The 16,275-nt window shown below is 42.5% G+C and overlaps 1 protein-coding gene across 2 annotated transcripts in view; it reads right to left on the bottom strand.

Annotated features, from left to right (window-relative positions):
• PSTK (phosphoseryl-tRNA kinase) overlaps positions 1-16,238 on the bottom strand; it is a 30,072-nt gene extending 13,834 nt beyond the window's left edge. Inside the window, exons 1-4 of one of the 2 annotated variants that reach the window (XM_081228240.1) lie at positions 16,148-16,238; positions 3,938-4,423; positions 1,277-1,568; positions 832-1,030 (exon numbers count right to left, since the gene is read on the bottom strand). In XM_081228240.1, coding sequence (XP_081084366.1) covers positions 832-1,030; positions 1,277-1,568; positions 3,938-4,153 — 707 coding nt within the window. In that variant the 5' untranslated portion in view covers positions 4,154-4,423; positions 16,148-16,238. The remainder of the gene's footprint in view (positions 1-831; positions 1,031-1,276; positions 1,569-3,937; positions 4,424-16,147) is intronic. The other variant, XM_081228239.1, reaches the window with a different exon arrangement.
• Positions 16,239-16,275: the final 37 nt, after the last annotated feature.

Consider the following 16,275-nt stretch of genomic DNA (forward strand, 5'->3'; position numbering starts at 1 on the left):
CACAATGCAGCCAAAAATAAATAAATAAATAAATAAATAAATAAATAAATAAATAAAAACCCTGCTGATCCCCTCTGGACAACAGTCAGGCAGGAACTAAGGAACTGTGGGCAATATACACCTCGAACTGCGCTGTCCCGTGGGCCACATGCAGCCAATTAAGTTTAAAGTGATTAAAATAACATTTAAAATTCAGGTAATAAGTTGCACTGGCTATACTTCAAGTGCTCAATGGTCAGTCGCATGTGGCTAGCAGCTACCACACTGGGCAGGGCAAACAGAGAACATTTCTATCATCAGTGAAACTTCTATCAGAAATGTGCTGAACTAGAACTTTCCAGAACTCTAGAACTCTCAAGACCTATTTTAGGAATGAAATGCATTAGACACCATAGCCACAAGCCTCACATCTACACAAGCAGTGTAACAGGAGTGAGGTTTTAGGCAAATTAGGATTTAGTACCAGTTCTATTCCTTTTCTCTCTATAAGAAAACTACTGGGCAATCTATTTAGACTATGCTACTTCAGCAAGAGTATCAGAGATGTGCCCTACTCTGAACTCCCTGCCCTGACCTCTGGGAAACAGTATAATTTTAAAGAGAGTACACATTTGCAAACAATCCTGGGTTCACGTCTCAGCTGTAACTTACAATCTCAGTGACACTGGGCAAACTAAACTTCCTCACTCAGTTTCCTCTTCTAAAGAAAGGGGAAATAATGTCCCTCTCCAAGGCTTGTGTGAAGAGTAACCAGGTGGATACAGGGAAAGCATTCAGCACAGTGCCTGGCTCAGCAAAGCAGCTAGTGAAGGACACCTTTGAGTAGGCTACCTGGCCTCTGAAGCACACGCTGGGCTCTGAATTGTGAGGCTGTTGTGTTCCCAAGCATTTTTCTCAGGGTTGGGCTTTTCTATCTTGCTTCCCATCAGGTGGATGGTCTCGGCAGGCACTGGAAGTGGTCTCTGGCCATTCCTCTGTAGACAGGTCTCGAGGGAACACTCTAAAAAGAGCTGGCAAAAGCCTAATGAATCTGAAAACCATTCAAAAACCACAAAATTACTAGGGTACTATTTTTCCAAAATGTGAAATAAACATACTTAGACAAGTTAATCCACCTGCAGCAGGAAAGACCATGTGCAATACTGAACATGTAGCTTTGAAAATTCAGTAAATCCATATGAACCTCCTAATCCAATCAAGTCCTCACTAAAGACAGTAGTGATTTTGATATGCGAATAAATGTCTCTGAGTGTAAGAAAAAAAATGTGTTAATTACATTTCCGAGCCAGCTGATAGACTTCATATCTCATACTTTGATAATAAAAGTTGTCATCTAAAATCAAAAGCAGAGGTCTAGAAACAGCAGTCTTCGTTAAGAGATAGTGAGACTGGGCCTCAAGTGCTGAAGAAGATATCAGATCTTGATCCTTCAAGCAGGTTAGAAAATCCTCCCACATGGCTTCAGTCCTGCTGGGTGGGGCAGACATCTGACACCCGTTAATGACAGCCAGAAAGAAGTATTCAAGGTACTTCAACAGTTCCTGGCGAAGCGATTTCCACTGGGATGGCTGCAAAATACCGTAGAATTGCAATTTATATTAGGCTTTGGCCAGTAGGGTCATGCCTCAACAACCCCCTGCTCCACATGATAATTTCTGAACCATTTGGAGTTCTCTAGACACAACTTGCTTTCTCATCCTCATGTCTTCATATACGCTGTTCCCTCTGCCTGAAAAACTACTCAGTGATGTTAGTTCTCTGTGAACTCTTCTCAAACTCAACCATGCAGAAGGCAGCTCAGATCGTCCCTTGCCTATCATGACACCCTGTTCTGTGTATATTGGGTCTCCACTCTAACAGGGTTTACATTGTTTAGGTATCTCTATGTCCCTGCTAGATCAATAGTCTACTGTATACCCAGGCTTCAGCAGAGGGTCAGACACCTAATAGATGCTCCAGAAATGTACATGAAATGACTGAATGAATAAGTGAAGAAATAAAAGAATGTTACCATCCAGGAGAAAGGAGGAACCAAAATCAATACCCTGGGACTTCCCTGGTGGCACAGTGGTTAAGAATCCACCCGCCAATGCAAGGGACACACGTTCGATCCCTAGTCCAGGAAGATCCCACATGCTGCGGAGCAACTAAGTCTGTGCTCCACAACTACTGAGCCTGCGCTCTAGAGCCTGTGAGCCACAACTACTGAAGCCCACGCGCCTAGAGCCCGTGCTCCGCAACAAGAGAAGCCACCGCAATAAGAAGCTCCCGCACCGCAATGAAGAGTAGTCCCCGCTTGCGGCAACTAGAGAAAGCCCACGTGCAGCAACGAAGACCCAACACAGCCAAAAATAAAAAGAAAATCAATATCCTGCCAAAATAAAATAGTCTGGCTAAGATATAGCAATGCTCATTTTCCCTTGAAATAAGAAAAGTTGTAGATAGAAGGAGGATCAGCTGAAAGGTCCCTGGGTCCAGATGAAAAGACCTCAGGCTAACAACAGGATTGGAATGGGATAGGGAAAGATAGAGGAAGCAGATTGAGGAGAAGAGAATAAATAGCTTGAAAATATAAGTAGTCTTGCACTGCTCAAAGGCTCTGGTGAACACTGACATAGTTATGAGGTCGAGGCTGGAGGGAAAACACAAGGACAGGAGATCAGGATCCCTCTCCTGTCTGTCCATGCTCTACCACATCACTGAGATTACGGCACATAAAACAAATACATCAGCAAAACCCACTCAAAAGGAAACAGAAACACGATCACTTTCTAAAAGGTGAGATATCCTACTCGTGGTGACTGGATGAGCCCCATGGCCTTCGTCTGTATGGGGAGAGTGGAAAAAATATAATAAGAAAAGTGAGGGAAAACCCCAGCAGATACAACAATCCCTATCAACAACTTCCAGCTTTCTCCATAGTGGTAAAAATACTATTACTTAAGTAAATCCGGTGCTACCAGGGGCCTGATACTGTATTTACCTCACAATTAACCAAGAATGAGGAAGTATATAACTTTGGTGGAGAAGTTCAAAATTCTTCCATGTGCCAAAGGTACTGTATTTTTGCATATATACTTACAGAGTGGAATCACACCATATTTGAATTTTATTTATGTGAATTCATCTACATTCGGCACTAAATGACAAAAATAACTTTAAAATTTTCAGAATATCTTAATCAAAGAGTATTTTCTCTAGAGTGAGCATGAGATGGGTGACGTGAATCTACTCTTCCCCGCGGAAGTCTCAGTTTTCACACGCTTCTCAAGGGGATGCATCTCACAGCGCTGAGGGTGATCGGAGGGCTTAAAGAGAAGTATGTACTGGGAACCCAAGTTGACCCCTAAATACAAGCCTATTACTTCATCTGGTGGTCAACGAAGAAACAGCCATCTTTTCCTATTCTGGCAGAAGCAGGTTTACCCTCAGTTGAATGAAGATCCAGCTTCAGAGGCCAAGTCCTTCATTTGTACAGACTCTATTGTCACAGGAGGGGCCCTAGTAAGTACCCTGTCACTTATAATTTTGTATCCTTTTTCTTTAAAAGTGTTTCCCCAAACCGCATTACTTAAAGCCCCACAATACCTGGATTCGCCTGGCTGAATGTTAAATTGGCCGTGTTGGAATTTTTGAGAGATTCTGTCTGTCCTTTTCAGAACAACCTTCCCAAAGGATTTTCAGGATATTTGATTATGGGGGACTTCCACCTTGCACGCTGACTTCAGACCCTAACCTTATGCTGGTGGCTGTTTGCATCGTTTTCTATTTCTAGTCAGCTCATTCTGTGTTAAACCAGCTCCCCTTTCCTCGAACTCCTGTCTCTCCTCTATCAGAGATCCACCTCCCACACCAGGTATTACCCAGAACAAGTATCGCGGAGTTTGTAGATTTCCCTCCGCGACAGCAGTCTAGGCCCCGCCCCCTCCGTACTGACCAATGGGCGAGCGCTCGCCTCCTCTAGGAACACGTCTGGCATGACGTCATCATAGGCGACGACGCCCACGGCCCAGCTACTCTCCTGCCGTAGACGGTGGCTGAGGGCACGCGCGAAGGTCGACTTTCCTGCTGCGGGGAGTCCGCAGAGGACGCAGAGACCTAGCTTCTTCGGCTTCTGGCTGCGCGCTCCTCTGGCGTCCTCGCCTGCCTTCATGCTGTCGCGAGAGACCCGAGGTGGCTGCGAGCGTTGTCTGCGGCAATGTCCGCCAACTGCGCATGCACAGTCTCCCACCGCCCTCTTGCGCCGCCTGTTGGCGCAATGGAGGAATGGGCGAGCCTTCGGCTCCAAACACTATGCGTGGTCGCGGTTGTATCCGAGGTCGTCCCCTTGGTCCCCTGAACCCCTGGTACTGAGTTTTCTGTGAGACGAGTCCTCTAGTCTGGGAAGTCCACGGGGATGCGTTTCGTAAAACCTGGACGTTTCCTAAAGGGTCAGAAAGTTAGACAAACTTCAGTTAGAATCATCCTTCCGGAAACTTGCAAACCATTAAGATCTGCGCCTCGGGTTTTTGTTGGTTTTTACGATGAAGTCCCTTGCCTAGGAAAATCGCAGAAGAGACTTCGAGGCTTTTCCTCCAGCAGTCTTTGGAAGGTCAATTACTGGAAATCAAAAAATAGGAATCGAATCTGAGTCCGACGACTGCGCTCCGCTGCCCCTCACAGATGTGATAGGTGGAAGGGCAAAGTAAATAGTAGTCATTGCATCCTAACGCCGCCAGTCGGCAGCAAGTGTGAGGAAATAAAGGCAGGAAAGGAACATCCCCAGACTTCAAGTCCAGCGCATTCATGCAGAGCACACTAGGTATTTTAGTGTTAAAAAAGAAATGCTAAGCTGTGAAGAAGTATAAAACAAATTCCCTCTGTGGGGATGTGGTGTAGAAAAATTGAATTCATATTCTAGCTTTCACCTTATTTTAGGAGATTACTTCTTAGTCATATGAAGTTATGTTTAAAATGTGAACAAGTGAGTGAAAATCAGTGTATACTGGGACAAAATATAATCAATAACCCAATGCTAAATCTGATATATTTGTGATTACGGAGCATGTACACATAACGTTATCTCATTTTCTTTCTCTTGGATTGAAGGTGAGCATTGAATTAAACATACTTTTCATTTCATGACATTTTATTGTCATAGGCCCAGTGCAAGATCCCTCTCCTTAATTTATTTTTCATCACTTATCCACACTCACACTCATTTCCTCCCCTTTTCCTAGGCAACCTTTTTTTTTCTCGTTTAAACATGGTTATTTTTTGTTTACTTATTTTAAGATAGACGTTTTAAAGAGCAATTTTACGTTCATAGCAAAATTGAGCAGAAACTACAGAGAGTTCACATATACCACCCCCAGTCTCTCTGGCTATCAACATCCAGTGTGGTACATTTGTTACCATCGATGAACCTACACATATTATCGCCCAAAGTCCACAGTTTACACAGGGTTTACTCTTGGGTGTTATACATTCCATGAGTTTGGGCAAATGTATGATGCTATGTATCCGTTATTACAGTGTCACACAGAATAGGTTCACTGCCCTAAAAATCCTCTGTGCTCTACCTGTTCATCTCTCCCTACCCCAGCAGCTGCTTATCGTTTTGCTGCCTCCATAGTTTTGCCTTTTCCAAGTTATATAGTTGGAATCATACAGCCTTTTCATATTTGCTTCTTTCACATCTTTCATGGCTTGATTGCTTGTATCTTTTTAAGCACTGAATGATATTCCACTGTCTGGATGAATCACAGTTTATCCATTCACCTACAAAGGTTACCTTGGTTGCTTCCAAGTTTTGGCAATTGTGAATAAAGCTACTATAAACATCTGTGTGCAGATTTTTGCATGGACGTAAATTTTCAACTTATGGTATCTGGGTAAATACCAACGATTACTGGATCTTGTGGTAAGAGTATGTTAGTTTTGTAAGAAAGTGACAGACTTGTCTTCCAAAGTGGCTGTATCATTTTGCATTCCCACCACAATGAATGAGAGTTCTTGTTGCTTCATATCTTTGTCAGCACTTGGTGTTGTTAGGGTTTAAAATATTCTAATAGGTGGGTACTGTAACCAAACAGGACCCTATGGGGACTTCCCAGAACAGACACCACCCCCCCACCATGTCCTCCGCCTGTCTCTTGTCTGTAGAAAAACTTTAGCCTCCTAGGCCTTCCCCAGGTTCCAAACAGTAAATTTAATCAGAGAAGTGAGAAAATGCAGAAAGAAAGGAAAACAGTCAAGCAAGACAAAATAATAATAGTTTAGTCATTAAACAAAGTCAAGGACCTTTAGTTCCTCCTCAAGGGTTATAGATAATATTCTGAGCCAAGTTCTTTGAGCTCTTTTGCAGATACTGAAATCCCCACCAGGTGGAAGAAGTTAACTCTATGCTGCTAACAAGCACGTATGCATGGGGTCCTGGAATCAATCTCCAGCAGATACTGAGGGATGACTATCTTCTCTGGTGAGGTTTTTGTTCAGATCTTTTACCCATTTTTAAACTGGGTTGTTCATTTTCTTACTGTTGAGTTGTAAGTGCTGTTTGTATCTTTCGGATAACAGTCCTTTATATGTCTTTTGCAAATATTTTCTCCCAGTCTGTGGCTTGTCTTCTTATTCTCTTGACACTATCTTTGGCAGAGTGGAAGTTTTTCATTTTAATGAATTCCAGCTTACCAATTACTTCTTTCATGGATCGTGTCTTTAAAGTTGTATCTAAAATGTCATCACCAAACCCAAAGTCATCTAGATCTTTTTCCTATGTTACCTTCTATAAGTTTTATAGTTTTGCATTTAGCATTTAGGTCTATGATTACATTTGAATTAATTTTTGTGAAAGATAAAAATCCTGTATCACATTCTTTTTTTACATGGGTTATCTGTTTGTTCCACCTCCATTTTGTTAAAGACTTTTTTTCCTCCATTGCATTGTCTTTGCTTCTTTGTCAAAGATCAATTGACTATACTTGTGTGAGTCTATTTCTGGGCTCTGTATTCTGCCCACTGATCTATTCTTTTTGCCAATACCACACTGTCTTGATTATTGTAGCAGTAAAGTTGGGTAGTATCAGTCCTCTGACTCTTCTTCTCCTTCAATACTGTGTTGGCTATTCTGGGTCTTTTGCCTCTCCATATAAACTTTAGAATAATTTTGTTGATATCCACAAAAGAACTTACTGGACTTTTGATTGAGATTGTATTGAATCTATAGATCAAATTGGGAAGAATTGACCTCTTGACAATATTAAGGCTTTCTATCCATGAACATGGAATATCTCCTTTCATTTAATCCTTCTTTGATTTCTGTCATCAGAGTTTTGTAGTTTTCCTCACATAGACCTTGCACAAATGTTGTTAGGTTTATACCAAGTATTTCATTTTTAGGGTGTAATGTAAATCATATTGTTTTAAATTTGAAATCCACTTGCTCGCTGCTAGTGTTATGAAAGCAGTTGACTTTTGTATGTTAATCTTGTGTCCTGCAACCTTTCCATAATCACTTATTAGTTCTAGAAGTTTTTGGTTGATTCTTTGGGATTTTCTACATGGACAGTCAGGTCATCAAAGACAGTTTTCTTTCTTCCTTCTCAATCTGTATACTTTTCATTTCCTTTTTCTTATTACATTAGCTAGAGCTTCCAGTATGATGTTGAATAGGAGTGGTGAGACATTCTTGCTTCGTTCCTGATCTTTGTGGGAAAGCATCTAGTTTCTCACCATTAAGTATGATGTTAGCTGTAGTTTTTTTTGTAGATGTTCTTTTTCTTAAATTTTATTTATTTATTTTTGGCTGCATTGGGTCTTCGTTGCTGCACATGGGCTTTCTTTAGTTGCAGCGAGCGGGGGCTACTCCTCGTTGCGGTGCACGGGCTTCTCACTGTGGTGGCTTCTCTTGTTGCAGAGCACAGGCTCTAGGCATGCGGGCTTCAGTAGTTGTGGCACGCGGGCTCAGTAGTTGTGGCCCACGGGCTTAGTTGCCCTGTGGAATGTGGGATCTTCCTGGACCAGGGCTCGAACCCACGTCCCCTGCATTGGCAGATGGATTCTTAACCACTGCTCCACCAGGGAAGTCCCTGTAGATGTTCTTTAGCAAGTTGTAGTTCCCCTCTATTCCTAGTTTGCTGAGAGTTTTTTTTTTTATCATGATGAAAATGTTGGATTTTGTCAAATGCTTTTTCTGCATCTATTGATATGATTGTGACTTTTCTTCTTTAACCTGTTGATATATTACATTACTCAGTTTTCAAATGTTGAGCCAGCTTTGCATGCCTAGAATAAACCCCACTTGGTCATGGTGTCTAATCCTTTCTATACATCGCTGGATTTAATTTGCTAATATTTGGTTGAGGATTTTTGCATATGTATTCATGAGAGATACTGGTCGCTGGTGTTCTTTTCTTGTAATATCTTGTAATGTCTGGTTTTGGTATTAGGCTAATGCTGGTCTCATAGAATAAGTTAGGAAGTATTCCCTCTGTTTCTATCTTCTCAGAGGTTGAAAAGAACTGATATAATTTCCTCTTCTAATGTTCGGTAGAATTCACCAGTTATTTTGGACCAGTTATCTTTTTTAACAACCGGTTCTGGAACAAAATGATTTTTTAAAATTTTTATAAAAATTGTTTTATATTTCAGAACATCAAAATGAACTATTATGACTTCAAGTTTAGGTGTCCACTATCTAAAAAGACATGCTTTTCAAGGACAAGTTCAAAAATAAGCATGTGATGTTGGCATACAGCCATAATTAGAGTACAACCCTGAATTTGTAAAGCTTTCTTCACAGACCTCACTCCCACCTGAGACCCAGAAAAGGACAATAATGTGATGAGATACTTACTGAATATGTGGTCTCTTAAATTAACTGGGTGCCAACACGGTAACATTGCATTTAGTACCAGAGACAAAATATTTGAGAGTCCGGGTGGGTGAATTTTGGGGTCAAATAATGGGGCCCAGACCACTTGGGTATGTGAACTATGTCCTGCTCCACACACTCCCTTCTTCCCTCAGCCCCAGGGCTGACCACTTCGCCCTAGGAAAGGGAGCTACTCTTGGCTGTACTTCAGTGGAGGAAATACTACACACCTCTCAGAGTGTAAAGGTGTGCCACAAAATCATTCTCTTCTTGAGAATGAGCTTAAGAATGTAGTATCTCCTTATCAAAGAAAGCAAGTGATAACTCACATATATCTCAGAGTTGCTGCCTTTCCTCCAGAATTTATATAGTCAATTGAGCCATCCTCAAGAGATATTTGTGACCCATTTTCCCTCACATATAAACACATAACCTGAAGGCACACAGGTCACTCCTGTTTAGGATTTATTGTTAAACTTGATTTAAATCACTATTAGACTGGTTATGTCACATGGGCAGTGTTAGTTGTCATCATTCTGTTCCTTCTGATCCTCAGAAGGGAATGGAGGTTGGTCAGTAATCCTTCATGCTGGAACAGTCACTCTGCTTTGAACTTGGGGTGAGACTGCTTGACTGACCTTACTTTGCTGGTTCTCTTCTATCAGTTCTGCCACTCACAGCCACAGGCATTGCATGGGACTCTTGCCTCACCTAGACTACCACATGGGCTGTAGGAGGTACCCAGCACCCAGTTCCAATTTTAGCTTTAGCTAAATCTTCCCATGTTGGGGGTGTTCATTCTGTTCTTCTCATGAGAGCTTTCAATTCACTGTGATCCAGCTGCCTGTTCCAAACATGTTAGTTGACCTAAAGGGGAACTGTATTCATCTGAGAGCAAGTGAGCAGAGAAAGCAATGTGTGACAACTCCGGGTTTAAGTTTCCGATCTGTATAATGAATGAAGTCCTCTTAAGGGGACTTAGAAAATCTGAGATTCCACCTTCTGACATCCCCAGTATCTTCAGAAGCAGATTTTCTCCTCTGGTTACTTTTAACACTGTTTTCTACCAACTCAGCACTCAAGTTCTTTAATCACTAACAGAAATTGCTAACAGTCTAACTGCCAAAGCCCACGTTTATTTAAACATAGCAAGAGCCATAAGACCTCATCCCTCACCACTTTTGTCCATCTTCTCTTTTCTTTACTGATCCTTAGAGCTAAGCCTTCTGGAACACCTTTCTAGTCACAAACAGATTTTTACTTTTAAAAAGACCTTGAACTGCTTTACCTTAATGTCAAAATGACTCTGATAGCATGGCATTGTTCACAACCTCTCCAAAATCTCACCTGTAGTTGCTGAGAAGATTAACTAATACATGTTTACTTTGTGGCCTAGAAGACACTTAGTAAATGCTGGTCTCCTTGGCTGCCACCCACTTATAGGTCTGTGAAAATGAACTTCCTTACTTTACTCTCCAATGAGGTATTGCTCATACCCATTTCAACAACTCCTCCTCTAAAGTTTATGCCAAAGTAAAAATTATAAGCTTATTCGCTTTTTCTATAATCACTATCAATGTCATTTCCAGTTGAATCATCATGTCACCAGTCTTATCTTCCTTCTTAGCTTCTTTAAAAAAACCTAACAAAGATAGCCTAAAGTGTGAGCCAGATACTTAAATGTTACCAAATCTTGAACTAATTTTACAGTATCTAGTGTTTTTCTGATTTCCCAAAGACCATTTTGCTCTTGGTGTTGTTAGGATGAAAGCAAAGTAAATGACCTAATATGCTGAAAGTGGGTACTTAGATCCAGAATAATCATCAATCTCACTAACCCTAAGAACCACCAAAGTGTCTGAGGAAAGATCAAAGGTACAAGAAGCAGTTCTGCTAAGAAGAATCTGAATGCTACCAACCTCTGGCTCACAGATGAAACAGATGTCAATTCCTTGGTTTCTTAAGCTTCCAAAACAATTTTCTCAGAAGAAAGCAATTCCTAGAGATTTCCAACAGAGATTTTCACTGTTTCCTTACTTCCATCATGGTGTCATATGTTTAAAATTATTATAAAGATGTTTAAAACAATCAACCCCCTCGAAAGCCTAATAAATGAGCCTTGTATTTTAACACTGCAAAAGTTAACCAGTCAATGTTCACTTGATATTTGTGTACCAAATACTGCCTTAAATGCTGGGGATTCACACATAAATAAAGACATCATCTGGTGTTAAAAAAAGCTCATAATTTATTTGAGGAGAGAAAGTGAGAAAAATAAAATATGCACAGCAGAGATAAATATAACTACAAATTTTAAAAATTTACATTGGCTGTTCACATTACGTTGTATATAAAAGCACAACTCTCAAAGGTAAAACTGGTAAAAAGGATTCTATAGCTTCCCCTTAACCTGCAAGCTAATAGTACAATGTATCCCTGGAAGGACTTCAATAAACATATCTCAAAATTCTACAATTATACATAAAGACAGGGAATTTTTATAAAAAACACACAATATTCAAAATGAGTTGTGAACATACTATGTAGAATTTTTGCTCAGTTACTTCTTCACAATGTGCAAGTGACACAAAAACATAACAAAAAATAATAAAACACATCCAGGGCTTCCCTGGTGGCACAGTGGTTGAGAGTCTGCCTGCTGATGCAGGGGACACGGGTTCGTGCCCCGGTCCGGGAGGATCCCACAGGCCGCGGAGCAGCTGGGCCCGTGAGCCATGGCCGCTGAGCCTGCGCGTCCGGAGCCTGTGCTCCACAACGGGAGAGGCCACAACAGGGAGAGGCCCGTGTACCGCAAAGAAAAATAAAATAAAATAAAAATAATAAAACACATCCAATAGTTGATTTAGCTTGGATACTATTTTGTTTCATTATTAACTTACCAAAAGAAGAGTTAGTTCACATAGATCTTAAAACTCTCGGTAAGCAGTCTAAAACCCCAAGAATGCAGGATAAAACAATCCCATGAAATGGGTCCATTATGAAAGTTCTTTTTAAGCCAGGTATTCTGAAGTTGGAGTGGATTTTTCCATAGATGATACCATGTTATTCATGCTGATTACTTTTCAAGCCACTTTTTTTACTGGATTCGTTCCCATTAGTGTACATTGCTGTAGATCCAAGCAGAATAAGGTTGTTAATTTTTTTTAATGTAGAAGACAAAACCCACTTAAACAAAAGCTCTTTGCAGTTTTCAACAGTTTAAGGGTATAAAGAGGCTCTGAAACTCAGAGTGTTTAAGAATCTGTTATAAGGCATGTACAGTTAGCAGTAAAACATTGTTATGTGATTACTACCTACCTTACCCCCAATACCTATATTTGTATCTTTAAAGAAATCTTTTCCCCAATTTTAATTCTTCTCTTTACTAAGACTCTAGGGTAGTGACAGTGGGCAGAGACAGGGAAGCAAGAAAAGCATGTAACAGTAGTGCAGGGTTCTTTTGTAAAGCTGCACACACTATCGCCTAATAAAACTCTACTACTTTCCCCACTTATAATTAACTGCTGTGACTAATGGAAGAATGTGCAACTCTTCACGCCTTGTTGCTGTTTGTGCCTTGTAACAGATTCTTAAACAGGAAAGGATACAGACTAAACATTGCAAAGCAAAGGCACATGGAGAAGAGTCCAAGAGAAACCAGGCTCAAGCATCCAGCCACGATGTGCGAAAGCATGTGCAGAGTCCTGCCAACCAAGGAAGCTCACCTGAGTCTTTGTGTTCAAGGTTTTTATTGGGGGTCAATCAGGTAGGCATGGAGCACCAATGTGCTGACATTAGTTTCTTAGTCTTTAGCCTCTTCAGAGGCCAAATTCAAAGAGTATAGCCCTGGAGGCTTCCCTGATGGCACAGTGGCTAAGAACCCAACTGCCCATGCAGGGGACACGGGTTCGAGCCCAGGTCCAGGAAGTTGCCACATGCTGCGGAGCAACTAAGCCCATGCGCCACAACTACTGAGCCTGCGCTCTAGGGTCTGCAAGCCATAACTACTGAGCCCGCAAGCCACAACTACTGAAGCCCACATGCCCTAGAGCCCGTGCTCCACAACAAGAGAAGCCACCGCAATGAGAAGCCCACATGCCACAACGAAGAGTAGCCCCCATTCGCCGCAACTAGAGAAAGCCCGTGCCCAGCAACAAACACCCAAAGCAGCCAAAAATAAGTAAATAAATTTATATTTTAAAAAAAAGAGTATAGCCCTCACCACACATCACGCTGTTAGCATAACCTAGCTGGTGGGGCTGAGGCCCATAGTTAAAAAGACAATTTTATTAAGCAGATATTCCAGCAGCTTAGAGGATAAGACAGGAGTTGGTCAGGAACCAGGTCTTTCTTTGGAATGTGGGCAAGTTTTGAACATCCCACGCTTAACAAGTTAACCCTTTACTACAAAAACAGCTTTAGGATAAGAAGGTGTCACACAGGTGATGATCATGGATGTAGGCAGATTCAACTACACATCAAGAGCTTCCCCATAATTTCTACATGTCTTCAGAAAGGCTGAAGCCAGGCTGTATTGAAAACTGTATACAGTCCAGAAATGTTGGACTAACCAGAACAGAGGTTATAAATGACGTGGCGGTGGCGAGCAGCTATAAATGAAGTTGGGGGAAAAGGGGTAGGAAGGTTACTCTTTCTTTCCCGCTTCTAACTTAATTGCAGGTCCAGCATTGAGGCAGGGTGAGAAGAAGGAACTCCAGGCAACCATAGGGCCTGCAGGGACCAGAAAGAACGGGAAGGGAGGAGAAGAGGTACAACTCAAGTGGTACCAGCTGGGAGGAAAGTTAAGTTCCTATAACCACCTTGCTGGGAAGTACACTCCTGGGTAAAAGGCAGGGCAACTACACTAAGAACTCTTTCTACTTAAAATTAGGATGGTCAACACCTCAACTGTCGTATTACTAAGTGAATGGGCCCAAGAAGATTAATACCACAAGTCACTTCTTTCTAAAATGTACCTTTCAAATATGCATTGGTTCATATTCTGAAAACAGATTGGAAATATGCCTCTAAAGAGCATATTGAGTTCTTACACATTAAGCTGTAATAAACTTTAAAATAAGTGAGTGAAAGAATTGCATAGTACATCCTAGTGATATTGGTGGTAAGTTTCCAACATATATTTTATGATTTATTTCAAGGGGAAAAATAGGGCAAAAAAATCAGTTGCAATTCACGACGAGAGCAATTTATCGTATTAAGAGTGAGGTCAGTTCTGAACAACCACCACCCTGGCTTTGAAGAAAAAAGCATAAGCTTGAATTTACTATTTTTGCCTTTTTCTGCATCTCTTTTTTTGTAATAAAGCTGCCAGCCAACTCTCACCAATCTATCAATTCCATACAACAAACCTGTACTCAACACCTTTACCAGGCATAGAATAATTACTAATCTCAGCAAGCCTACATAGTAGGGAACACAAATATGTAAACTGATAAAGTCTGAAACCATAAGAGAATTATAGTACCTGACAAAGATTCTTGCTTGGCCAAACTTTATTCAGGCTCCTGAACCTTCTCCTAGGCTCATCTGGGCATTTCCTTATAAAATCTAGTTTTAGCAAGAACATTGCTAAGTCAATTTAGTCAACTTATTTTAATTCCAAATCCCCCATCCTCCATATCTGACCACCTTGATAGCTAATCAGGTTCCTCATCTTCCATCATCCCCTGGGTGATGTCTAATAACCCTGGCCTCTCACCAGCAAGAATTCTGTTAGGTAGGTTCAGGCACAATCATTTTGACCCTTGAGGTTTCTCATTAGTAATTTTCTATCCACTGACCCCCACTACCCTGCTCCTTGGCTTTAAATTCTCACTTGTCCATGCTGTATTCAGAATTGAGCCTGGTCCTACACTGAGGTCTTCTTCCCTATTATATAGTTATGAATAAAATCTGTTTTTACTGTCCAGTTTGAGCTTTTCGTTGACATAAATTAAAAGTATAAGAGTAGTACAGAGGAATGAGTTTAATGCTATAGCAGAGTGGAGAGCTGCTTCATTTTGAACGATGCATAGGATTTTCCCTGTTCCAAAAGAACAGGCATTCCAGAGGGAAAAGCCTGCGCAAAGGTGGGGGAGACGGGAGGGCAGGGAGGCAGGCGGGGGTCAAAGTACAAAGGCTGTACTCGGTCAAGAGCAGCAAGCACCAGGAGGGGATGGAGTGGAAGTGGTTGAGAACGAAGGCTAATGACAGTAAAGAAGCTCCCGGAACTGTTCAAATGAAAGCTAGTGCTTGAAAACAGAAGAAGCAGAGATGAAGAAAGATAGAACAGGTTTCCTCTAAGAAAACCAAGATTTGGTGATTTACTGGCTGTGCCAAAAAAAAAAGGGGAGACCATAGGAGTCTAGTTTCCTGACTCTTGGTCATTCAGCCTTATTCAGGAAAGTCAAAGTCCAGCTGATAGTATTGACCTGGCTCCTTAAAGTGGAGATGGGTGTTTCAGAAGAAGACCCTATTTTCTTTGGGCTGCCAAAGCTGGTCCTGTGAATTAAAGGTAACATATAGGAAGCAGGAACTAGAAGAAAAAATACTGATGTAGACAACCGAGAATGCGTCGGGAGTATTAAAACACCTTTGCAAATTAGGCCCTTTACACTCAAGGCCTTTGGAACTCTGGCATTCGACTTTTCTATATTCTAACTCCCTTTTTTCTTTCAAAAGGAGGAAAACTCATCTGCACAGGACTCTTCAGGAAGGGGACACGTAGTGGTGGTGGGGAGGGACCATCTACCTTCCTATCCCGGGGGCAAATGGACAGAGCCACCCGCCCCCACTTCCCCGGACCCAAAGCTTCAGGGTCCTTCAGGTCCAGCTCGCATTCTGCTCCACCGCAGACCCGAGGCCGCCGTCCTGCTCGCTCTTCTGGGGCCGGGAGGGCAGACCCCACCCCGCTTCGGGCGCAGGCCTTTCTCCACCTTCCACCCGGCCCGGGGGACACGAGGGCGGCCCGGGCCACTTGACAGGGAGAAGCCCCAGGGCCACACACCTTCCTCACACACCACCCGCCCTGGCCCCACACCAAGGGCAACGCCGTCCCAGCCTCCTCCTCAGCTAAAGCCGAACGACCGGCACCCACCTGACACCCTCGGAGGAGAGAACGCGTGTACGGAGCGGGCTGAGGACTTTCTGAAAAGCCGACTCCACCGCCTGGCCGCCGCGTCCCCAGCCCCACGCACCCCACCGCAGCCCGCGGAAAGGCTCGGCGTCCGCGCCACAGACCCGAGGGTCGGGACGAGGTCCTTCAGGTCTCGAGAGCCACGACACCACACCTACCTCACGACGTACTCTCCTCACCGGACCGACCCTGCGGGTCAGTCCAGCCACCGGCATCCACACGACATCTCCGGGGCCAACGTCAAACCACCACTGGGTTCCCACGCGCACAGCACCACGCCTGCGCA

This window comes from Mesoplodon bidens, assembly GCF_964165515.1.
Source record: "Mesoplodon bidens genome assembly, chromosome: 1".
Taxonomy (NCBI): Eukaryota; Metazoa; Chordata; class Mammalia; order Artiodactyla; family Ziphiidae; genus Mesoplodon; species Mesoplodon bidens.